General features: G+C 44.1%; 1 protein-coding gene across 7 annotated transcripts in view; it reads right to left on the bottom strand.

The window, feature by feature from the left end:
• dmd (dystrophin) overlaps nt 1-24,492 on the bottom strand; it is a 162,037-nt gene that overhangs the window by 41,161 nt on the left and 96,384 nt on the right. For all 7 annotated transcript variants that reach the window (XM_036540281.1, XM_036540280.1, XM_036540282.1 and 4 more), the window contains 18 exons: nt 24,202-24,336; nt 23,370-23,522; nt 21,466-21,642; nt 17,027-17,152; nt 16,348-16,520; nt 15,341-15,476; nt 10,552-10,727; nt 9,974-10,121; nt 8,624-8,758; nt 8,027-8,176; nt 7,484-7,585; nt 7,223-7,325; nt 6,578-6,786; nt 5,051-5,168; nt 4,051-4,262; nt 3,593-3,747; nt 2,850-3,039; nt 536-708 (listed from right to left, as the gene is read on the bottom strand). In XM_036540281.1, coding sequence (XP_036396174.1) covers nt 536-708; nt 2,850-3,039; nt 3,593-3,747; nt 4,051-4,262; nt 5,051-5,168; nt 6,578-6,786; nt 7,223-7,325; nt 7,484-7,585; nt 8,027-8,176; nt 8,624-8,758; nt 9,974-10,121; nt 10,552-10,727; nt 15,341-15,476; nt 16,348-16,520; nt 17,027-17,152; nt 21,466-21,642; nt 23,370-23,522; nt 24,202-24,336 — 2,771 coding nt within the window. The remainder of the gene's footprint in view (nt 1-535; nt 709-2,849; nt 3,040-3,592; nt 3,748-4,050; nt 4,263-5,050; nt 5,169-6,577; nt 6,787-7,222; nt 7,326-7,483; nt 7,586-8,026; nt 8,177-8,623; nt 8,759-9,973; nt 10,122-10,551; nt 10,728-15,340; nt 15,477-16,347; nt 16,521-17,026; nt 17,153-21,465; nt 21,643-23,369; nt 23,523-24,201; nt 24,337-24,492) is intronic.

The raw sequence follows: 24,492 nt of genomic DNA, 5'->3' as shown, positions 1-24,492 counted from the left end.
TGATGCAAGAATGTGAGAGGGCCTCTGTTCCTCTGTGCTGCCGTAATAATTAATGACCTCCAGTTTCTGTGGAAAGTCTCGCAGAGTTACTCTCTTCCTGCTCTGGGTAGAGCCTCTCAGTGTGGACTGCTTCCTGCATTGTGGAGTCTGTCAGTGCGGATTTCCCTCTGTGCTCCCACAAAGGGCATCATCCTACATTCACTTTGTCAGACCAGAGCCCGCAAAGAGGCCTCCAAGCTCTGCACACGCAACCAAGAACACGACTGCGGAGATAAATCATATTCACTTTGAAGAAGCACCGGTGCTCCTGCGACTCACGCTTTATTCTGGGCGGGTGAAGGTGTGAAGCTCTTTGAAGTGAGGACATGAGTGTATCTAATGGGCGCAATGTGCACTCACCCTAGGTGTGGAATCTAACATGCTTAGCACAGGAAAAGGTCAATATGGAGAAGTGAAAGGTGTAAGTTGAATGGTGAAATGCCTGCGGGTTATTGGAAACAGGGTGCAGGGCACAGCGTGAGAGATACAAGCTCACCTGATGCTCAGGGACTTGCTGCGCAGCTCGTTCCAGCGCTGGCCCATGTTGTCCAGCCGTCTCTGCAGCAGCGTCGCGTCCTCTGACCCCTCCAGTGAGGTCAGGATGCGCTTGCCGTTTTCGTCCAGGGTGTGGAAGGCCTCGGTGTGAGCCTGGATCTCTGTCTGGAGCTCCTGCCAACACAACCGTGCAGCTGCCTCAGTCCTCAGTGCTGTCTTGAACACAGTTAAGAGCTCTACTGCTGTGCTCAGAGATCAAACAGGCTCAGCTTCCCAGAGGACCGCTCCAGAACATCGCCGCCCTGGAACAGTATACTAAAACCATGCTGAAAACACAGCTAGCTACTTGGCTAGCTACTCAGGTTTGACATAAATTGAATAAAGCCATTGTTCCCACATATCTAGCTATTGTAACTTAGCTGGTTACCAAGCTAGATACTTTGTAAGGCATCTTTCTAGCTTTTCTGCACTGCAGCAATTCCATAGATCAAAACAAGAGTGGATCTGGGGTAGTGACTTCATCTGATGTACTTGCAAATGAATAGCACCAGCCAGCTGGCTAGTTTGCTCAAAATACAGAACAAAAGAGAAATGGAAACAATAAACAATCAATGCAAAAGTACTGATATTGCAATAGGAGTAATATTAGTTGAGCTACCTCCAAGTCACAACTATAAAACCTTCTAAAACATGTATAACAATTGGGGATGGGGGGGATTGTATCTTTCTGAATGTCAAAATATACAAATGTAAAGAATGTAAAAAACAGATTAATCAAATATTAATCAACAACCCATTTAGGATTGTTTTTCAATCCTGGGCAATTTGCTTTATTTTTGACCTGGGACTGCATTGTCTGTATCCATTCTGGAAATCTTTCACTCATCTTTTCCCTCAGCTTTTAAGATGAGACTTTGCTGCATTTTGGGAATATTTCTTTTCAATTTACATCCCTTCTCACTCGGTTCCATTATCTAAAAGTTGTTACGGTCTACACAACTCAGATTCTGTCTCTCCTTGTTAAAATCAGCCTTTCAAAAATGGGAAACTTTAGTGATCAGTGACGTGGCTTTTATTTATAACTCAAATGTAACGACAGATAGCAACACAGCAAGCTCTGCACAGACTTATTGTGTTGATATCTGTTACCATCTGACCTCAGCGGCCTATGTCATGATCTAGTTCGTATCTACTCCTGCTAATGCTATGCAAATATTTTAAAAGAGCAACTGCTGTATTGTACTTTACTGTATTTCGATATAATTATTATATAATTATATCGATATAATATTCTATATAATATTCGATATTTAATTTAGTGGGCTATTTGTTCTCTTGTTTGTTCTGTACTTTCTAATTAATTTACATACAAAACGCTTCACAAAATTATAACATGCTCTATTCCACAAATACTTTCCAGCCTCATTTACATTTACAGTACATTCAGTTTTCACATTCTTACAGAAAAACTACCGGAAGCTATTTTCAAATCTCTTCACAAATCCCTCAGAGCAACACACACAAATACAGACACGCACAAACACACACAGGTGGGTGAACTCTGACCTTCACATGGTATGTTTTCCTGCGTAACATGTTCAATCCCCAGTGTAGATCACAGCTACAATTTTGGAAAGGAAGCCCGTTTCCTCCAAGCCTCCAATAAGCGTCTGCGCCTCTATGTGTGTGCGTGCATGACCGTGTGTGTCAGTTATAATGAAGCACACACGGCCTGCTGGTGGAAACACACAGAGTCTGTGTTGTTTTCCAGGAGTGTGGGCGCTGCTTGAGAGAGACGCAGAGGGGCAGCACTGGCCTCTCTGAGAACAGGCCCCTCTCTTCTCTCCAGCACAATGCTGTGGGGGCTCCTCTCTTCTTCACTCTTCAAGATCAAGCCCCTGTTCTGTGCTGCTGCCAAGCATACATTCCTTCCATACCAGGCGGGCCAGCCCAAGTCAAGTCCTCTATAATGCTGGGGACAAGGGAGCAGGCAACTGTCCCCTGGGTCTCCAACGAGACTCCACACTTCCCCATTTACTCATCCTCAATGGCTGTATGATTAAGTTCGATTTGGATATACAGATGTGATGGGCTAGTTACTCTCTGGCAGGAGAAAGAAATGAGTGGGGATAATTACTCTTAGGAGGGAGAAATCAGCTGGGGGCTTCGGTTTTCTGGGATGGAAGGTTTCAGCCGGATGCATTAAAAGGGGAATCAGTAGCCCCGTGCATGTTGCTGTGTGCACATTGGTGTGCATTCACCATTGACACAGACCCCACTGTTTCCTGCTGCACTCCTGTCCTTCTCAGCCTTACCTGCCACTGCGCCAGCAGCTGGTGTCCGATGGCCGGGTCGTCCAGCAGCCCCTCCTTGTGGGTGGCGTCCTGCAGCACGTTGGCCGTGGTCTCCGCCTCTGTCAGCCAGTTCAGGAACTTCTCCAGATCCAGATAGAACTGCTGCAGGAGGCGGAGAGCGGCTTCCAGTGCCGCCTCTCTGTCCCCCACCCTGAAGAGCCCCAAGAGAGATCAGGGTCATGCACACCAGACGGAGGGCTCAGGGGTCATACGCACCAGTGAGAGCGGTCAGGGGTTATATACACCAATGGGGGTCAGGGGTCATATGCATCATGAGTAATGGGTCATAAGTCAGGAACAGGGGGTTAAAAACACCTAAGGACAAGGCAAAACAAGTCAAGATGGCAAACCTGAGACGAGTGGTCACCTGAGACGAGATGACCACTTTGACACCTTTAACACCTGAACACCTTAATAATGAAATCCATCAAAAATAGTAATGCTCCAATACAGTATGGGGAAGTGAAGTAGTTTCCTCCACACTAATGAGCAACCACCAGCATAAGAGCTAGAGAAGGGGTGGTTCATGTTGGTTGATTTGTATGCGTTGGTTGTGGTAATTGGTTGATGTGGGTTGAATGACACAGTTCGGTTGATATGGATTGTAGACATCTGTTAGTTGTTGTGATGTATTTGGTGTGAGCATGCTGACATGGCCTGGTTGACGGCATCTGGTTCATGTTGGCAGCCACAGGTGGACTCACCTCTTGTTGATGTTGGCCCAGGTGACGTTCATGTTGTCCGTCAGCATGTTGACCTTGCTGGTGTCGTCAGAGGCGTAACGTTTCAGAAGCTCGCGCGCCAGGTCATTAGCCACGTCCACAGACACTTGCCACTGCTGCAGCTCTTTCACAAAGTGCTACAGGCACCAGGGAGTAACCATATGGGCAGCTATCAGGTTCCATCTTACTTGCAGATGCACGCACATGCGCACAGGCACAGCCATATAAAATAACCCTGATCATTCATTCGGCCTTGTTCACCTCCTCCATTAAGATCAAGAGACATTTCCAATCAATGGTAATGTTTAACGCTTTAACACTTAATAAACAAAACTATAGAACAGTTGAATTGCGGAGCAACATTACTGTCTGTCTCTGACTTGCAGATCTGAACTCTTCCTCTCCCCTGTGTGCATGTGTCTTGGTCGAGGGAGTCCTACCTTTAGGTCTGCATTCTGCTTCTTCAATGCATCCACTGTATAGGAGATCTCCCTCCAGGACTCCAGCTTGTCATTGGCTCTCTTCAGCAGAGGGTCCACCTCCTGCTTTGCATCCAGCCAATGTTTTGAATCCTTCAGCATGTGCTGGAGCTGTGAGCACCTGTCTGTCAGCCGGACTTGTACCTCTTCCCACTGTGTCTGTAATTTATCAACTGCACAGGCACAGACAGACAGAGGCACCGCCGTACACAGAGAAAGAAGGACAGCAACAGACGGAGAAGATGCACAGCCACACAGAGACAGACACAGAGTCACATTGACAGACACAAAGTGACAGACAAACAGATGCAGAAACACACAAACAAACCCACAGTCAGACACACCACAGATAAAGGGGACATTTAGCCTTATTTAATCACCAGCTCATCTCACTCTCTCTGATTGTAATGGATTTCATTTTTCACAGATATTTGCAGGCAAGAATTATGGTGCAGGTTGTCATTGGAAAGTGATTTTGGTAAACTACACCATATCACAAAACTATTAATTTTGTAGGTTCAAACCTTTTTAAAGGCTTCAGACTATCATCTAAAATTACATTTCCATTTGCCCCTGTGCTACTACACCACACCAAACCCACACCACACCTGCACCACTACATCACACCCAAATCACACCCCAACCTGTACCACTAAACTATCCAAAATCACACCCTAACCTGCTGAACAACACCATCCATAATCAGACCCTCACCCACACCACTACATCCCACTAAAATCACACCCCAACCTGCTCCACTACACTATACCAGAGTCACATTCAAACCCTCTCCACCTCACCACACCAAAACCACTTCCAAATGCACTCTTGCACCACTACACAGAATTATTACAAACCTCTCCTCCTATACACTGGCCAAAACCACATCTCAACCTGCTCCTGCCCCACAACACCATTCAGTGTCACATCCCATTCTCGTCATATGGGTCACGTCACTTACTGCGGTCGGTGATGAAGGCACGTGCCTCCTGATTGCTGGTTTTGTTCTTCAGGTTCTGAGCTGCAGTGATCTGACTGTCCAGCTGGGGGCGCTTCTGCTCCAGGTCCTGCAGTGTAGCCTGAGCGATGGGGAAGAGCACATAGTCACAAATGTTTGTTTAAAAATACAATAGGATCACTGCTTAGACATTTCTCCAGAAGTCACAGGACTAAGTTCCCCAATAATATACCCAACTCTGAACATACACTGAAGCATACACATTCCTCCGCACGATTCTTTATCACATCCTAAACCAATACTTCCTCACTACACCATCCAGCTTTACATACTACCTGTTCCACTAAACCATTCATCATCATATCCCAGACTAAGACACACTACACCATTCATCATCACATCCATCCTGCTCCATCACATCATCCATCATCACTTCCAAACCCAGTGCTGCCCACTGCGCCGTTCGACATCGCCTGCTCCTTTACACCATCCACCATCATCCTGACCTGCTCTAATACCCCATTCAACACCACTACCCAATTAACCATCCAGCATCCTATCCTAGCTCCTTCAAAAGACTATCCATCCAACACCACATCCAACCTGCTCCACCAGACTGACCATCCAACATCACATCTTTGACTGTTCTTGCTTTATCTCACAATCCAGCATCACATCTCAACCTGCTCCACTACCCCATGCTGCGTCTCATACCCAGCCTACTCACTTACACCATCCATCATCACACCGGAGATACTCAATCCTTCACTCCTCTATCCGTATAATTATTTAATATTTAAGTAAGAGTCCCCAGTACAACAGAACATGAGCAAAGACACAGACCGTGACACAGACATAGCGGAACACAGATACTAGGTCACAGACCTGCAGAATTAACAGCAGAACACTGTTTAACAGGGATGTACTGTGTACACACAGTAAAGAGTGGTACCTATTCCCTCGTGCTGTAGAGAGCAATAACTGTTCACTAATGCTAAAGAGGGAAGTAATTACTCTGCCACTCAAACATACTACTAACAGCTTAGCTGTAAAAACGTTATTCAGAACACAAGCAATAGACAGAATACTGCTAAAAACCCATATTTTGTTAGAATTACATGATTAAGTTTATTTTAACACCACCATAATTATACAAGTTGCTAATACATAACTGTAGTGCAATTTCTTAAACACAAATATTTCCATAATGGCTGCCAGCAAAGCATTATGAATTCCACTGAACAGATAGAGAGCCAGAGACAGAGGGAGTAAGAGGAAGAGCAAAGGGGGGGGGGGGTGGATTGCCAGAGTGAATCTAAATGCTGCTGTCTCCTGGGATGAAAGAGAAGATTAATTACCTCTGTGATGGTATGCTAGTGAAGGAGAAAAAAAGTCACTCACTCATGATGAATTAAACATTTCTACAACAGAACTGTATGGAAGGAAGAACCAGTTACTCCAACTAACAACTAGTTCACCTTTTTAAGCTTTTAAGGCTCCCAGCTTCAAAGTTTCAAACATTATTCATACCCTCTGCTTCACGATCATGTCATTGATCTCTTCCAAGTCTCCCACTGTGACCCTCTGGGTCTTGACCGCCTGGTCAAGCAGGGACAGCCAATCGGTGAGCTCGACCCAGGATTTGTTGAAGTGTGCCAGGGCAGGCATCTCCAGGAGCACAGAGGATGACATTTCAGCCATTGTGGCACTGCCAGTCAGAGTCTCTGTCACCCTCTCCCCTGCAGGAGGACACGCAGAGACAGGGCTCACCACCTCCATTTATAGCAGGTCAACACCCACCACATGCGGCACACTGTCCACACGCTACACAACCTCCACACGCAACACGCTGTCCACTCACGACACATCTTGCACTAGCAACACACCATACACACAGCACACCTTTTACATCCTGGATGCCTTTCACAATAAGGCATTCTGTATAGATTTAGAAAACAGCAGCTCCAGTGGTGTAAGATACTCACTGTTAGTATGAGGGGACAGAATGGGGTTAAGTGCTCATTAGTAATGTAGGGGAGTATAGTGAGGTGGGGTACTCACAGGCAGTATCAGGGAGTATAGTGAGGTGGGGTACTCACAGGCAGCATCAGGGAGTATAGTGAGGTGGGGTACTCACAGGCAGTATCAGGGAGTATAGTGAGGTGGGGTACTCACGAACAGTATCAGGGGTGGCAGCCGCAGCCCTTTGTTTTTCTTTCACTTCTTTCAGTAGCTCTAAGATGGCTCTCCAATCCACACTGAGGTCTTCAAATTTCCCCTGCAGTGAGACAATTATGCAGCAAGTCAATCACATGGCTTAAAACAACTTCTCCACATTCTGATATTAGGCAGACTGACTAAAGGATTAAAAGGCTGTATGACTGATGGGGGATGGGGCAGGGTGAAAATTGAAGGGTGGGGGGTGGCTTTGCTCACCTTCACAGGCTGGGTGGGGGGCCTCTCCTTGTACAGGAGCTGAGCCTTGGCCAAGACTCCCTCCACTTCTGGCTGTTTGGCCTGGACAGCATCCTCGACCTCCTGCAACCACCAATGCAACCACCTTGAGCGACCATACAACTGCACTACCAATGAACTACAAAGCCATCGTCGTCAATGTGTCACGCAGCTAATTTTAATGAATAATTAAATTGCGCTGTCATTTATCCATAATGACTTACAATTTTATTCATTTATACAGCTAGGTATTAACGGAGGCAATTGTGGGTTAAGTACCTTGCCCAAGGGTACAACAGCAGTGCCCAAGGGGGGAATAAAACCTTTTGGTTGTAAGCCCTGCTCCTTACCACTATACCACACTGCTGGCCCTGAATCACACTATTCCTGTAAATTACCACAAAAACAATAACAACAACCACTATCATGACACTGATGGAGTTAAGTCATGCTGCTGACTGGATGACAGAGCAGGGGCGGGACTCAGGTGAGACCATGGGGGTTGGACAAAGGTAAGACAGCTACCTTTGTGTCGCCTGTTTGCCTGCAGACCTGCAGCTGCTCTTTGGTGCTGGAGGCCCAGAGTGAAAGCTGCGAGAGCTGATCCTGGAACTGCGAAATGTCCTTCAGCAGATTCAAGATCTCCTGCTCTTTCGCTGGAAGCTCTCTGGACACCTGCAGGGGAATGAGAGGATTGGTGAAGAAAAATCCTGTAATCAACAGTTAACTTGTGGTAGGGCTTGAATGGTGTTATGCTCACACTCACTGGTCTGTGAGTGTTGTTAGCCTGGTCTGACACTGTTGCTCATTTAACTCGAATGGATGATCTTAGGTTCTGTTGGAAGTCGCTCTGGATAAGAGCGTCTGCTAAATGCATGTAATGTAATGTAATGAATAACAATACCACACACAAGGTGAGCATGACTCTGCCAGCACCACAAGACACAACATCGCCCACACAAATTTATAATAAGATATGCCCAACCACATCCCCACCGCAAACAAACACACATATGCACACACAGATATATAAATTGTGCACCCCACGCCTACACAGGTAAACACAGTAAGTAAGCCTACAGTGTGTGGACAGCGTTTGGTGTCAAGGATTAGAGTCGTCACCTTAGTCCAGCGTGTATTGATGAGCTGCAGGTCGGTCTTTAGTGTCTCTTTCTGGGCAGGAAGTGATGTGAAGACCTTTCTCTCATTGAGCTCCTTAAGCGTCTCCTTCCTGTGAGGCAGTTCCTGTACCCGTGTCTGCCAATCAGGAAGAGCGGTGGGGCACACAGAGGGTGTCAGCAGGTACAAAGCAGGGTATCACGAGGTACATGCAAGAATGATAGGAAAACCAGGAAGATCGAAAAGCAGCAAAGGGGGACAGAAAATTGTACAAAGAGCTTAGACCTAAACAACAACAAAATTACCTACGACCAAGCAAGACCAAGCTGAGAGCCTGAGAATGTGTGTGTCTCAGGTGTGAGAGCCACACCTGAGATTTAAGGAAATACAGTGATGGTGATGCAAGCAGCAGAGCGGAGGCTGCATGAGAGAGAACAGTGTGCTCCGTTCTGCCAGAAAAAGGGCTCTGCTTTTGACTGTGCTGTGCAGAACTCTTTTTGTCTTTCTAGTGTTGTGTAGCTCTCAGGGCCAATTTAGACCAAACAGTGAGACCAGGAGAGACAAGACTGGCCTGTTTTTAGAGAAACAGTGAGAATTTGAAGACTAAGCACTTCACACCCAAACTGTGAGTAAAATGTAACACAACTATTTCCATAACAAAGGTTTCATGTGTAGACAGGAGCAGCCTGCAGATGATTTATGATATTTTCAGTGACAAACATTAATCTCGATAACTCATCTTTGTTTAAGGGATTTATTGCATGAGCCAGAGACATGCTCATTTTACAATGAGACGCTCATGCATCTCTCCAGGGTGTCATGCACTTTACTTATTGGTTTTCAAGAAAATGCAAAAAGGAGCTTAAAGAAAAAAGTTCATGGATTACTGACTGTAAAATATTTGTGTAATTAATAATACTAATTACCTCCATTTTTACCAAATTTGTACATAATATAAATGGTAAGAACATGCACACACACATACATACATACCTATTAAACCATGATAATTTATACATCATTGAAAGTTTATTGTTATCAAGAATCAACACTATTGTCTAGCTAATGTTATGCTGTACCTAGCTGTCTAGCTGCTGATCCCTTAGTGACAAGATCAACAATTGAATGAAATATTCAAAGATAAGACAGGAACATCTGCAATACTGCCTTTAAAGGACCTTTACAGATAGAACAGTCAGATAAGTTTGTGTTCTAAAAATTGTTTCACAAGATGCACTTTTACAGTAGATGTGTAGGTTTGTGTAGCAGTGTTACAATAAGGTTCTGTGCAGCAGAAGTAGGACAGAGGTGTTCCAGACATACTGGGTTAGGGTTAGAATGGGCTGTGTTTACCTGCACTTTCTCCAGCGATGCCTTCAGCTGGTCCTGGTCTCCTGGCTGCAGGACGATGGAGCTGATGCTCTCTGCCTCCTCCAGCCAGGACTGGAACTCGCTCAGGTCCTCCTGCAGCTCAGACACAGCGTGACGCAGCTCTGACGACCTGACGGACACACGCACAGCCTCAATATAGTACTGCAGACACTTAGTACAGACACCTGGACATACTTACTGCACAACTACAGACACACACTATAAGAAGACAGCTTCATTTCAGGTCTATACACTCACAGGGCACTCATGTGTGACCATCCTCAGTACTACTGACACAAAGTACACACTCAATCTGATAGCCTCAGTACAGTACTACTGACACATAGTACACACTCAATCTGATAGCCTCAGTACAGTACTACTGACACAAAGTACACACATAACCTAACAACCTCAGCACAGTACTACACACATCAGTACTTCGTAGAGAGTACAGATACACACAGACAGCCTCTACACAGTAATTCAAGACAAGTATTAATGCACCAGACAACCAGATCAGCCTCAGCACAGTGCTACTGACACAAAGGCATACGCACCTCCTCTTCCTCTCGGCGATCTGACGACACACCTCCTCCCAGCGTGTGTAGAGCGCGCCGAGCCGCTCCCTGAGCAGGACGCCATCCTCCTGCCTGCTCTGCGGGACGATCTCCTCACCTGCCCTCCTCAGACGGGCCACCACGCCCTCCTGAGTGATCACGGCGCTCTGCAGCTCCTGCGGGGCAGGGGTAAGGGTGCGTTTTACCACCACACGGTACCTTCGCCAGATATTTGCCCTAAATTTTGGAATGTAATTTGTAGTTCTTCAATGTTACTATAGTTGGTACACAAGACTGAAAACCTCTTTTTGTCTGTTTTATTAAATGTGAACACAAGCTACTCTGAAATGTTTTTTTTTGCTTCCTAACCTATTTCATGCCATCACACCCTTGAACAATCTTCTATATCAAACGCTTACACAACGCATTTCTCCAGCTCTCTTCACTCACTGTGGATTATAGAAAATCACATTCACAGAAACTGTTAAGTCATTACATTTTAAAATCCTTTCTTGATCACTTAAACGCATGAAACACACTTCAAATCCTCTGCTAAGATGTGTATGGTTTACTGTTTGTACACTAAGCTTGGTTGTGTCTTGCTGTGTGGAATCTGAATTACATATCCATTTTAGCAGTGTACAAGCACCACGCTAACAGGCAGAAAGGGTTCCAACAGCTTCACAGTGCAGCTTCACTGGAAGCAGACAGGGATGAGTTAAATACTAGAGCACTTGGTTTAAACTAATTTTTAAAGATATGTGGTTTAAATGTTTCAGGATTTCTACCTGTACATGTTTGGAAGGCTTGTACAGATACTGGAAACAAACACACTTTTTAAGATTAAATCAAGATGTGTCAATCAAGTGTCTTTTATAGGTATGTTAGTGAAGGGATGTCATGTGCTACTATCAGAGAGTGATGAACTGAAAGGAACCATTACCCCTAAGCTGCTTGTTAATATGCATTTATACTGCAATGTAACATCAGATAGCACTTGTTAAACGGAACATTTTCTCTGAAGTTACCCTTTGAGGACCAACTTTGTCACTTGCGGTAAACATTTCAGCTTGACTGTTTCATTCAGTCCCCTGCTATCTACAAAGTAGAGGAGAGTCCTTCTATTCCACTGAGACAATAATATCAAAGTAGGAGTTTAGTCTCCCCGAGGCCGGCATCAAACTCATAATAACAATTACAGTCTTATCAAAACACAAAACCCGATGCAGTCTTATCAAGTGCAGTTCGGCTGCGTGTTGCAACACAAGTAAGCGGCCTTGGTCTTGAGACAAGTGCTCAGATAACAGAGAGGTGACCGTGTCCCCGGGGGGGTGTGTGTGTGTGTGTGTGTGTGTGTGTGTGAGGGGTGTCGCATCACTCATGAGCCTTCCAAGGAGGTGGCATTTATGGGCGTGGGAGAGGACAGATGTTCTCTTCAAAGACAAGCTGCTCAGAACCCCAGGGAGCTCTTTCATCTGTCTGTCCATCAAAACCTTGCTGCACCGTACTTGACACTTTCTGACCAGGGCCCTCTCCCAACCAACCCATAACTGCCATCTGTGTGACACCTGTCCTCTCCTGCACAGGTGTGAGCAGCAGCAGGACCACAGCCCGTGTAAGTGGAAGGGACAGGTGCCAGCTGACCATGTTTTTGGGGATAGGGATGGGGGTAGGGGTGGGGGTGGGGCAATACTGAATGCTGTTACTGAGAGTGTGTAAAAAGAAAAATAAATAAGCGTTGGAAAGCCAGGGTGGATCGCATATAGGTTTGCGTGTGTGTGTGAGTGTGTGTATGTGTGTTTTCCTTTTTTTAGGGGGGGGGGGGGGGGGGGGGGATGGGTAAATAAGGATTGGAGGCAGTCAGGGTGGAAGTCTTTGATGTCCTTATTTGCTAACACTGCAGTTGGGGATTTTGACAGTCAGTCGCTGTGCTGTTATTAGATCAGGGAGAAACAGCTTTAATGTGGCAGAGAGGGAGGACAGATCAAGGACACGGAGAGGAGTAGCTACTGAGAGCACAACTGCAGAGCCGTGGAGCAGAAAGTCTGCAGAGCAGAGAGAGCTGCATGGCTACAGACCAGAGAGAGGACGCCACTAGACCCAGACCATAATGATAATAAAGCTGAATCTTGCCTGAATCCTTCTTATGTAAATGTTGTAGTTGTAGCAGAAGCCAATAAAATGAACTTCTAGTCCCGTTTTCCTGCATTTCCAGCTTGGACAGTCTTGATTGCATTATTGATAAATAATACCGATCTTGAACAGCCTGTCCTGAGCAATGACATAATTTTAAGGCGTGATAATGTCACTCCCTCCCCAGTACTGCCCTAACTGGAGGGGGGCATGCAATCACTGAATAAAAAGCACATTAACTGTAATTCCATCTCCCACAATGCCCTTCAACAAACTGAGGAGAGACTGCTGCTGTTCTGACACAGAGGAATGCTGGAACAGTGTTGCTATGGAGACAGAAAGAGCCCTCCCTCAGGAGGTATTCTCTCTCACCATGCGTCCTGCTTGTGAGAAAACTACAGTCAGCAATGTGTGAAATTTAACATGACCAGCATGGATGGACAGAGAGGAGAGGGGAAAAAAATACATCTCCCACGTTCTTGTACACATCACACCTCCAAGAAAGACGGAAAAAGATTCACATTCAATCAAAGGTCACGTTTGCTTTTAAGTCTCTAGCCAATCACCTTGCGATGAGTTCAAAATGAGGATTGAAACAGTCCTTTGGTTTCACATTGATTGAAAACTATCCACTTGCTACTCTAGAACTATGTGATGTAGTTTCTACACCGGACTACCCAACATGCCCAACATTCCTATGATGCAAATTTCACGCTGGTCAGAATTCAGTAATTCCTACATGATATAGCTTTTTAAAGCATTTTCCCTAGCACAAAACTTGATAGTTTTTTCAGAATTATAAAATACTAGAAAAAAAAAACTGGGAAAATGGACAAAAAAATCGAGACAGTATGAGGCACAGGAATTATGGAAGTTTGGCCATCGAGCAGCTGCAAATTCATCTTCAGTGGATTTATTACAGAGGGACAGACTATCCTCTCACATTGCCAACTAATGTAAGAAGTGTTGACTACTAGCTACTTCCTGCCCAGAGTGTGTTGGCAATGCCTGCTGGCTCATATCACTATCTGTGTGTGTGTGTCTGTCTGTCTATCCTATATCACTGTCCTCCTGCTTCTAGTTTGTCCGTCTGTCCCATACCTGTCTATTGTTCAGTCCCCTGTTGATATGTCCGTTCTGTCTATTCATCAACTGTCTGTTGGGTCCATGCCCTCACTGTCCTTCCATCTGGTAAGCTTCTCTCATTTTCCTGATGGTCTGTATGTCTGTGCCAAGTCTGTCAGCCATTCAGTCTGTCTGTCAGTTTGTTTTCTGCCTGTCAGAGGCCTGTAGGACTGTGATGGAGGAACTATAGTAAGGAGCAGTATGCCGGCATGCATAATGTGAACGAGTAAAAACGCCCTTCTCTGCCAAACACCTTACAGCGTTACACCTCCAAGGTAAGGTATTTAAATCTTTCTACATCTTTCTAAAATACGCCTTGCAGCACCACACCAACGGTGTACAGTTTTTTTTCCCCCATCTTTCAAAGAGTCAACGGAACACTTGCACCAGCTGTGCATAAATAAGTCATAAGTGCAAGTTCTGTACATCTCGAGGCCCCTGTCTGACTGCGTCCGTGGCAGGATGAAGACACTGGAGCCGCGCCAGACCATCAGAAACCGATGAGGTGCGAGCGCGCGCCAGGGTCACAGCCGCCAGAGTTTCGGCTGACAGCAGCTTACTGTAAATAATGCTTTAATGTAAATATTCTGATATGAAAATCCTGGAGCAGATAAGCTCGGCGCAGCCACACCGGGAAAGGAGAGAGAGAGGAGGGGGAGGGAAGGAGAAAGAGGGAGGGATGGATAGAGAGAAGAGAAAACAGCTGGCATATGGGCCATCAATCATTGTGTATGTGTGTGTGTGTGTGTGTGTGTGTGGTGGGGGGCAGCATGGGGGATGGTGTTACAAGCAGTACTAAAGGAAGCCACAGATATCTATCTTATATAGTTTTTGGATGCTGCTGTCTAGCTGCCAAATTGCTCCATCTGCTGGATATGGGCTACATCTCAGACAGAAAAGACCCTTTCAACACTGAGACACTATCATCCTCAGCTAGGAGTGAAAAATGACCGGGTATACAGACAGTTAGATGAATCTTTCTGTTGGTACATTTTAGCACAGCCCTACCAGTACAGCTGGATTCACACAAAAGCAAATTATACTCTCTTACATATCTCTGTTCATTGTATTCTCTGTACATACAGCTTGTACCTACATCTTTTTTTAGATTATTATTACCAAATCAGTCACAGTATTTGAAATGTGGTCTCATTAAATAATTGTATTATTTCATTATCACCTCCTTCGCCTTACAGTATAAAGTATGCTGTTTTATACCCCTGAGTCCTGTTTGAACTTTCCCTGCTTCAGCACAATGTCTACTTCCTGACAGAGCTGAAGCTATTAAAACACCTTGTAGACTTTTTCCATAATAAAGTAATTGCAGAGTGTATCTCATATCTCGTATATCTCATAAAGCAGAACTCCTTGCTTAATTTCAAAGCAGCAGGCAACTTCTATGATTTGAAAGAAATGTCATTAGAAGAAGCTGAACGAGGGACATATGGACTTTAAGTCAAGAGCAATTTGGGTTTCCTTCAGTGGTGCAGAAATCGGGCTGTGTTTGGGGTGTAGGTGCAAAGCCAGGTACCTTCAGACGCTCTCTGCTGTGGACAGGGTCACGCTCCGCCTGCTCCAGTGTCTGCTCCGCATCGGTGAGCCACTGACTCAGGGCCTTCATGTCTGTGCTGAAACTGTTCCACTTCTCCTGGGATGACTCGAAGCGTCTGAAAAGGAACGAGGTGAAACCAGGGATGAAACCAAGGTGGAAACAAGAGTGAAAAGAATGAAGACAGGGTGTCTGTGAAGATGCAGACAAGAGCCTTTTGTGTGGATGAGTTTCACCTCACCTGTAACTAAGTCTGAGTCTATGAGTCACGCTGATGCGCAGCCCACACATTGTACTCACAAACTTCCTCTCTACCAAGTCCACCCACCATACTTAAATATCTCCCTGTTCCTATCCACAGATTGTCTTTCCACATCTCGGTGCTCCAGATTGTCTTTCCACATCTCAGTGCTCCAGTCCGTTTACATACATTACTGTTTTACATGCATGTGTCTACCTCAAAAATCTACCTCACTGTTATTTACATAACTTAGCTGTGCTGAGACGGACCAGTGTGCTCTTCTTCCTCAGTGCACGGCTGAGGTAGACCTCCGTCCGTCTTATCAAAGCTTTGGCCATTACCACATATCATCGCTCCCCAAGTTCATTTTTTCTCACTTCTCCTACAATGATGCTTTGGCTCTCTAACTCCTTGCTGTACGCTGAAATGCTAGGGATGCCATCAAAAGGCCTTTCCAGCCTTGACCGACTGAGTCACTGATCAGTGCTCCGACTTCCTGGCAAACCAAGCGATCACTGTGATGCCGTGCAAAACAATCACATTTTGAGGCCGTAAGGGACCAATAAAATACTTTTAAATGAAACCCTTGTGTGTTTCGATGGGCTGTGAAGTACTCTTGGGATTTTTCTGTTTGTTCTGACCTGTCTGTTTTAGCAATTTGTAAAGTTGGTATGTTATGCACCTTTCCAAGTCCTCGTATTCAATGAAACTGTGAGCCACAGGGTCACAGTACTGATGCGGTACGTACGCTAGGCGGTCGCGGTGCAGCTTGTTAACCTTCTCCCAGTTGGTGCCGAGCAGCTGCAGCGTCTCCTGAACGTGCTGGGTCTCTAGAGGAGAGGCAGAGCGGAGAATCTCCTCCTTCCTGCCCTGGGCACTCTCCACCTGGGGCTTCAGCTTCTCCAGTCTCTGCTTTACTTCCTGCAGCACAGAGACTCGGGGGTCAAACCTGCCACTCACTCTGCCAACCCAAAAACTCCTCAGCCCCTTCACTTACCCTACTGACCTTAAGACCTCGCCCACCCGACTGAACCAGAGCTTTCACTCACCCTAGTGACTCAAAGCATGACCCTTCACTCACCCCACTGATACACTACTGAGGGGTTACTTAAATAATAAAAAAGACTCTATAATTCTGTCTTTCTTTGCTTTTCTCAGCTCAGTTTCATTCAATTGAATTGAATTAATGTCACCATAATTTAATTCAAATATTCCCACACTTTACTGTCATGACATACAAAGTGCATATTTCCAAAGCATAAACCATAACTAACAAAGAAAAAGAATAGAACTAGTCATATCTTGAAATAAAACAATTCAACAGTTGTGATAGTTACTATTACTACTACTAACAATGACAATGAGAATGTGATACTCCCTCTTTCAAACATACACATACACACACACACACACACACACACACACACCTGAAGGCACTGCTCCTGCTTGGGCAGATCATGGTACACCGCCGCCCAGTACTCAGGGGAGTTGAGCAGGAACTCTGTCTCAGCAATGGAGTGCAGCAGGTCTCGCAGTTCAGACAAGTATGCCTCCTTGACACACAACAATAACAACGTTTAGCCAAGAAATAATACTCATTTCCCTACTGTAATCTACTGTAAGTCATGTCTACTGTAAACCCCAACCCTAACTCCACCCCAAAGTCCCAGCAGTAACTACAACCCTGTCCGCAAAACAAATAACTATGAATTACAACTACAGCTCACCATAATGTCAACTAGGAATTTGACCATAATCTTGACCTCAAGCCCAAATCTCAACACATAATCCACCACTAATGACAAACCCAATGCTAACCAAAGCCCCAGCTTCAAAAGTAGTGTTCAGCCAGTGAGAACCAGTGCTCATGCACAGTGCAGTTTTAAACACAGCCAAAGCAAGACTGAGATGTTTAACAATCTCACAGAGGCATCCCCAGTTATATGCCAATGATACAATTCCATACCTTTACACTGCAGTAGGCCTACATATATCTGATACCAAACATTAATTTTAGTGGAACATACAGGTGTGGCTGAATTCTCATATTCTAATTCTCATACTGATTTCTGGATGCAGAGCTGTAAAAGCCCAGATAAACAGAACAAGCTCTATATCAGTTGTAATTTTTTAAAAACAGTTTTTATAAGAGGGGTGGGGGGGGGGTTAAATAACTTTGTCCTATTTCTGGTTTAGATTTTATCTAGATTTTATGCTTGAAGTGGCAGAGTTTTGTCCGTTTTGTCGCCTTCATTAACTTGCAGTTTGTTTTTTCCCCCTTTTCACTCCCCTGAAGACCTTCAAACATTTAAATCACTAAAGATATAATTGTTTTTAATTCACTGCAATTAAATAAAATGCTAAAATTTATTTGCAAGTACTTTACGTTATATAGGCATTTCTGAAAGTGTAGGCAGGAACACACCATGCATTCTGTTTGCACTTCTCTATTTAAAGGGAAATATCTAATATAGATTTCACTAGAAGCCTAATCATATATGCATCATTTGTTACTGTGCTTCAGAATTTCATACATTGCCTTACAATCCTTTACAAGTTCGTTTTTTGAAATCTATGACTCAAATTCAGGGGCTGTCTGGAATAAAGTAAATATGGCATTTCACATAGGCTTGTTTGCAGAGTTTTGCTGGATAAAGTCAAAATTACCAGCAGATAGCAAAATAGAGAGACACCACACGTAAAAAATACAGACTAAACAAACAAAATTTACATTTTAGGTCATTATGCTATTTTATTTACGTGTGAGCCCAGAACAATCATTCTTAAATCAGTGTTACCAAAATACATTTTTTTCTATCAAAGGCATTTAAAACTGTACAAATATGGATATCTAAATGGTTAACTTCTTTTATTTGTTTTATGGCTCCTAAATATCAGCACTCGTGCACTATTGGCAGTTGCATGAGATCTGCTTAGTGATGTGTACTGGGTCTCCTCAGACCCAAACATATTTTTCCTGTGGGCTACTCATCACATGATCCAGTGAAAACATCCCGTGGACCCATTTCACTGTAAACAATCCGATTTCTAGGAATCTAGCCATGTCCTGCATGACTGAAAACACAGACATCTTATAAGCAACTGAACCAGCAAGGAATTTAAGTATGAAGTACGATATTTATACTGCAAACAAAGCTCTTTCAAAAAATATGCAAAAACATGGCTATCAAAGATATCAAAGTTCTGTAACTGATTTTGTTTGTATTAATGTATGAAATTCCTAAACAGGATCGAGATTACTATAGCACTAAGTACTACGAACTGTAACAACTGGAGCTCAAGTTTTATTGTAGAAGTACTCTGCCACATGAACCATGATTAAAATAACTAATGTTCTTTCAAAATCAGTTAATTAATTAGCTTAAGGGTCAGTAGTAAGTATGCAGTTATTCATCTTTTACTGTTTATGTTCTGTGAAAATAATCAGGAAGGAAAAAATACCTTGCCATTAATATCCACAGTTTCCACTCTGACTTGGTTTCAAATGTATTAATGCTTTGGCATAGCTCTGCCCACCCATTCTACATTCACTGGGAGTTCAGCTGGGAACTTTGCTAACTAACTGATAGATTTACAATGCATAATTTATTTGCTCATCAGATGTCATTCTCCAAAGAAATTTACTAAGCAGCCATTTACATATTTTTTTCTTATAAAGCTGGACACGGACTAAAGTAATTCAAGTTCTTTGCTCAAAGGTACAACAGCAGCTCCACAACAAGGAGTAGAACCTGTAATCTTATGATTATTAAGTTTAGCTCCCTGCCACACTGCTGTTCAATACTTTAATACAGACCTTATTAACATTATGTATGAATAGTATATGCACATAGATAGCAAACCAAAATTAAAATTTCCATTAGTTATTTCTGTTTACTGGATGTACTTTCTGCCCATGAGTCCATGGGTTTCAGATTCCTTGATTATTTGATCTGAACTTTGATCCATCTCCAGCCACCTGTCCTTGAAGAGACTTCCCAGCAGTGTGAAGAAAGGTGTTAATTGTTAAATGGTAAAATGTTAATAAAGACAGCCAGTGAAGTACCTTTATTTATTGCCATCTTGCTCGTAGCTAGTAGTTGTCAGTGTCACATTCAAGGGAGATCATGTGCCATGGTGATAGCATGAATTCTCAATATTTTTTTCAACTTTTGTTTCTTAGAACATTGGTCAATTAAACATAAAAATTTTCATCAAAATGTGTGAACCAGCAGAAAATGGAGCACCATCAAGCAGTCTGTGCAAAATCCAAGTGTTTTCACCCCTTAAATTTTCATATTAATAATCAAGAATGTTCAAGGTTTACAAGGACCTGTGGGAAAATAGCACAGACCCTTCAGGGATGGGTCCACATGTATAATCTGCAGGTAAGATGACTGACACCACATGCTGTAGGCAGAGGTTCAAATTAAATCACACAGAAATCAAAGAAACGGATCAAATGACTGGGCCTTCTAAAAGGAAGATTGGGAGGGTTGGAACAACTGGCTGTAATTGTTCCTCCAAAAGGTAGATGTCAGCACAGGCACAAAAATTAGGGGTGAGACGTCAAATAAACTCAGTTTATCCATCCATATGTGAGGTTTAAAACTACCTGAGTTGGGAAATCTTTATGCAAAACAGAATTAGAGAAATAGCTAATATGCCCACTCTTATTTGAATATATTGTGGGTTTTTTTCAATGAGAAGATGCTTGTTCGGTATTATATTCTGAGCTAAGGTGTCCAATACATAATAATAATGCATTGTTGTTGTATTCTTCAGCAGGGTGCCTAATTGAAATTGCTTCAGAACATATCTAGCTACACAAGTGGATATTTATAATGTAAACTTTGTGAATCCCCCAGGATATGTAAATTAGTCTAGTGAAGAAGGGGAAGCAGAAGAGGGTGAGGAGGAGAAGTAAGAACAACAACAACAATAAAACATTAATACATTTTTAATGCTTTCTGACTCTTTTCAATAGGAGGATCCTTGATAATTGTAATTATGAGCCATTATGTCAAAGAAACCAAATCTTGCCAATTCTATTGTTTAATATGCCGATACTGGTGCCTAGTCACCTTCTTGGGATATGTGGTGAGTTGTCTTGTTCATTCATAATGTTGATTAAAAGTGCATCCTTGCATTGAAAGCTGTCAGAAAACATGAGGATTAGTGGATGAAACACGTTTGTTTAATTCCACCTTCCTTCATTATTTAATGTTGTGCATGCATCTTGCTTTTGAGAAAATTAATAAAACAATATGTGTGAATATAATTGGTTCCATTGACAGCTTAACTCGTGATACAGCACTGAACAAGCATCCTTCATTTTAATGTATGGCTATGTCAGAACACAAAGGGTTCAGCTGACACGTATTAAATTAGGTGGAAATAACTAGAATTTCCCAGTTTCACATTGTGAGTTAACAACACAATGGATGTGTGGAAGCTAGTAGATTTCCATCCTATCTAATAATTAATTTTATGATTGACATCTATTTTCCTATTTAATTTTCAATGTTAAGCGTGCTGGTATTTCAGTAGTAGTTGTCCCTATTGCAGCCAATCATGCCAAGGACCCATCACTCCAATTGTCCTTATAGTTCGTCCCTCAAACATCAGGTGAGTGGCATGCTTCACACACAACAATGGCAGTGGCAAATCAATGAGGCAACAGAAACCAACAACTCCTCCTGCTCCTCAGTTTTCATAAAATTTGGTAGATCTCCCATTTGATTGATTGAGTAGTTTTGATTGACTGATCTCTTGAGACATTAGCTCATGCCAGTGGTTAGTGGCACTGAATTAGTAGCAGCTCCTTCAAGGCAGGGTTTTTTTGGGGGGGGGGGTGGGGACTCACACGTTGTATGGAACGCCGGAAAGGGGCGAATTTGACCTCAACCTCCTCCCAGCGTTTGTTGAGCTGGGTGAGGCGAGGCTCCACGAGCTTTCCAGCGCCCCCATCAGTCAACACCTGGGCCTGCACCCGCAACTCGCTCAGCTCCACACTCTTCTGCTCCAGCTCCGAGCCAATCTCCTAGTGACCAAACCATCCACAGTCACACATGGAGAAACCATCCACAGTCACACATAGAGAAACTATCCACAGTCACACATAGAGAAACTATCCACAGTCACACAGGGAGAAACTATCCACAGTCACACAGGGAGAAACCATCCACAGTCACACATAGAGAAACTATCCACAGTCACACAGGGAGAAACTATCCACAGTCACACAGGGAGAAACCATCCAGTCACACAGGGGGGGAACGGTCTGCAGTCACACAGGAAGAATTCATCCTCAGTCAGACAAGGGGGAAACCAACCACGGTCAGAGAGGGGGGAAAGTCACACAGAGATCCACAGCCACACAGAGAGAAACCATCCAAACAAAACGAAGGCAGCATCCACCACAACATAACATGCATACAGTCAGAGCGGTATCCACAATCCACAGTCACACAGGGAGAAAACATCCAGAGTCAAACAGGCAGAGCACACTCACACAGAGGAAATGAACAGAGAGAAAGTTGCCATCAGGGGGCACAAGCTGCCCACTTTATTGTCATCACTTGTGTGTTTACAGTGTTTTCGCACTCCATGCTGACGCATGGGTGTGTGGACATTGTGTGTGTGTGCGCCTCTTTTGAGTATGCATGTGTGCATCAGTGTGTGTGAGAGTGTCTCGGTGTGTGTGTGTGTTGTGTGTGCGTATGCGTGTGTGTGTTTACACTCATAGCTAGTGTGCCGAACCCTGTTACAGGCTGAGAGAGGCTGCTCTGTGACAGGGACGAGAGACTCTTTTTTTTTATTATTCGGGAGCAGGAGGGGAAAGGGAAAGGAACTGTGTACAAACAGCAGAGGGGCGGGCAGTGGCCCTGCGCGCCATCCCTCCTCTCAGGTCACTCAGCACACAAAAGAAGCGGTGGAAATGAGTGGAGACACGGAGGGAGAAGCCGCCGCGTGCGGACAGCTGTGTGTTTATGCACAGAGGGAATGTACTGTGGACAAGGTTATCTGCAGAAGAGGGAAGAGGTGTGACTGACAGGTGACACTCAAAAGGAGGGTCTCAACATGCACGACAGGCCTTCCGCTTAGCGAAATGTCATTGTGATCATCTGTAACAAAGACACACATAGTCAAATTATACCCACTTAAGTCTCCAAACTGTCACTGATTACAGCTGTTCACAAACCTTCCAGTTGTCTTTTTCAGTCTGCATACTAATTTTCTATGTTTATACGTGTTTGTGTGCTTGTCAGTATGCGTGAGAGTAAATGTGTATCATTGTGGGACGTGTACGTACACAACTGTGCACGTGTTTGCATTTTTGTGTGGATTCACTGGTGTGTGAGAGAGAATACAAGCATGTATTTGCATATATTCAAACATGTACATATATATCTATATATACATGGGTGTGTGAATGTGAGTATGTGCATGTTTGTAAATGTCCCTGAGTGTGTGTGTATATATGTAACGCTGTTACTTTAAACAGTATGTTTGCGAGTATGTGTATGTATATGTATTTGTGTGCCTGTGAGTATGTGCATGTTTGCAAGTGCCTGTGAGTGGGTGTGCATATATGTAATACTGTTACTCTCAACAGTATGTGTGTGAATACATGTATGTGTGTATGTGTGTGTGTGTGTGTGTGCCTGTGAGTATGGACATGTGTGTCAGTGACTACATGCGCATCTGTATGTCTGTCTCTCTCTGTCTCAAGGCTAATTCTCCGGATAGACTATCACCCAGTCCTACCTTTACCCTCTGCTCCTGTGGAGGGTCAGGCAGCTCAGCTACACTCCGCTCGATGTCATCCAGCCACTGCAGCAGGTCGTCTGACTTCCTGCGGTACTGGTACCACTGAGGGGCGATCGCGAGAGCCTTCCTCTTCCGCAACGCCCTCAGGTCCTGGAAACAGCGCATCAACAAGGGTCACAGGACAAGGGTCAAGTCTAAACCGCAGATAGGCTAATTGGACCAAATCAAAACACCAGGTAAGAAGCAGTGCCCGTCTCATTTTAGCCTGGATCGAAACTGCAGAGGTGTGGCTCTGAATGTTGTGTTGCAGGAATTAGGGGGAAAAGCCTGAAAATGCATTGTGACTTGCATCTTCCTGAAAGCACACGCGATTGTTACGGATCAGCCTTTCAATCCAGCAATAGATCATAAGTACATTTTGGCAAGTATAGTTATGTAGTTTTACCACATGCATCATTTATAGTTATACTGAAGCAGAAACCCACATTAATCTATTTTTTGTGCATGCTTATAGTCTCCTAGGGTTGGTCTCATTGCGTTTGTATTAACCTTCACAGTATTGCACTTGCCGTCTTTGTGAGTACCCTCACAGTACTATACCCGCTGTGTTTGTGTGTACCTTCACAGTGCTGTACTTGCTGTGTTTGCCTTCACCTTCACAGTGCTGTACTTTCTGTGTTTGCCTTCACCTTCACAGTGCTGTACTTTCTGTGTTTGCCTTCACCTTCACAGTGCTGTACTTTCTGTGTTTGCCTTCACCTTCACAGTGCTGTACTTTCTGTGTTTGCCTTCACCTTCACAGTGCTGTACTTGCTGTGTTTGTATGTACCTTCACAGTGTTGTACTTGCTGTGCAGCTGGTGGTGTTTGATGCGGATCTCCTCTCTCTTCTCCCCGTCAGGGACTCTCTTCTGCAGGTTCTCTCCCTTCTCCAGAAGTTCCTTCACTGCTCCTTCTTCACAGTCCTGCGGGAGAGAGAGCCAAGCTGAAACTCACCGAAACACACCCGAGCAGGGCAGCCTCACTGCTGTAACACACCTCCTACTGTACTCAGGTCAGAAACACCGAAGCACAACGTCTAGCTATCATAAGTATAATACATCTATCAACATACTGTTTGC

The sequence above is a fragment of the Megalops cyprinoides genome, chromosome 11 (assembly GCF_013368585.1).
Source record: "Megalops cyprinoides isolate fMegCyp1 chromosome 11, fMegCyp1.pri, whole genome shotgun sequence".
NCBI lineage: Eukaryota > Metazoa > Chordata > Actinopteri > Elopiformes > Megalopidae > Megalops > Megalops cyprinoides.
Note: the sequence above shows the minus strand (reverse complement) of the source record. Positions and strands in the feature narration are given on the sequence as shown.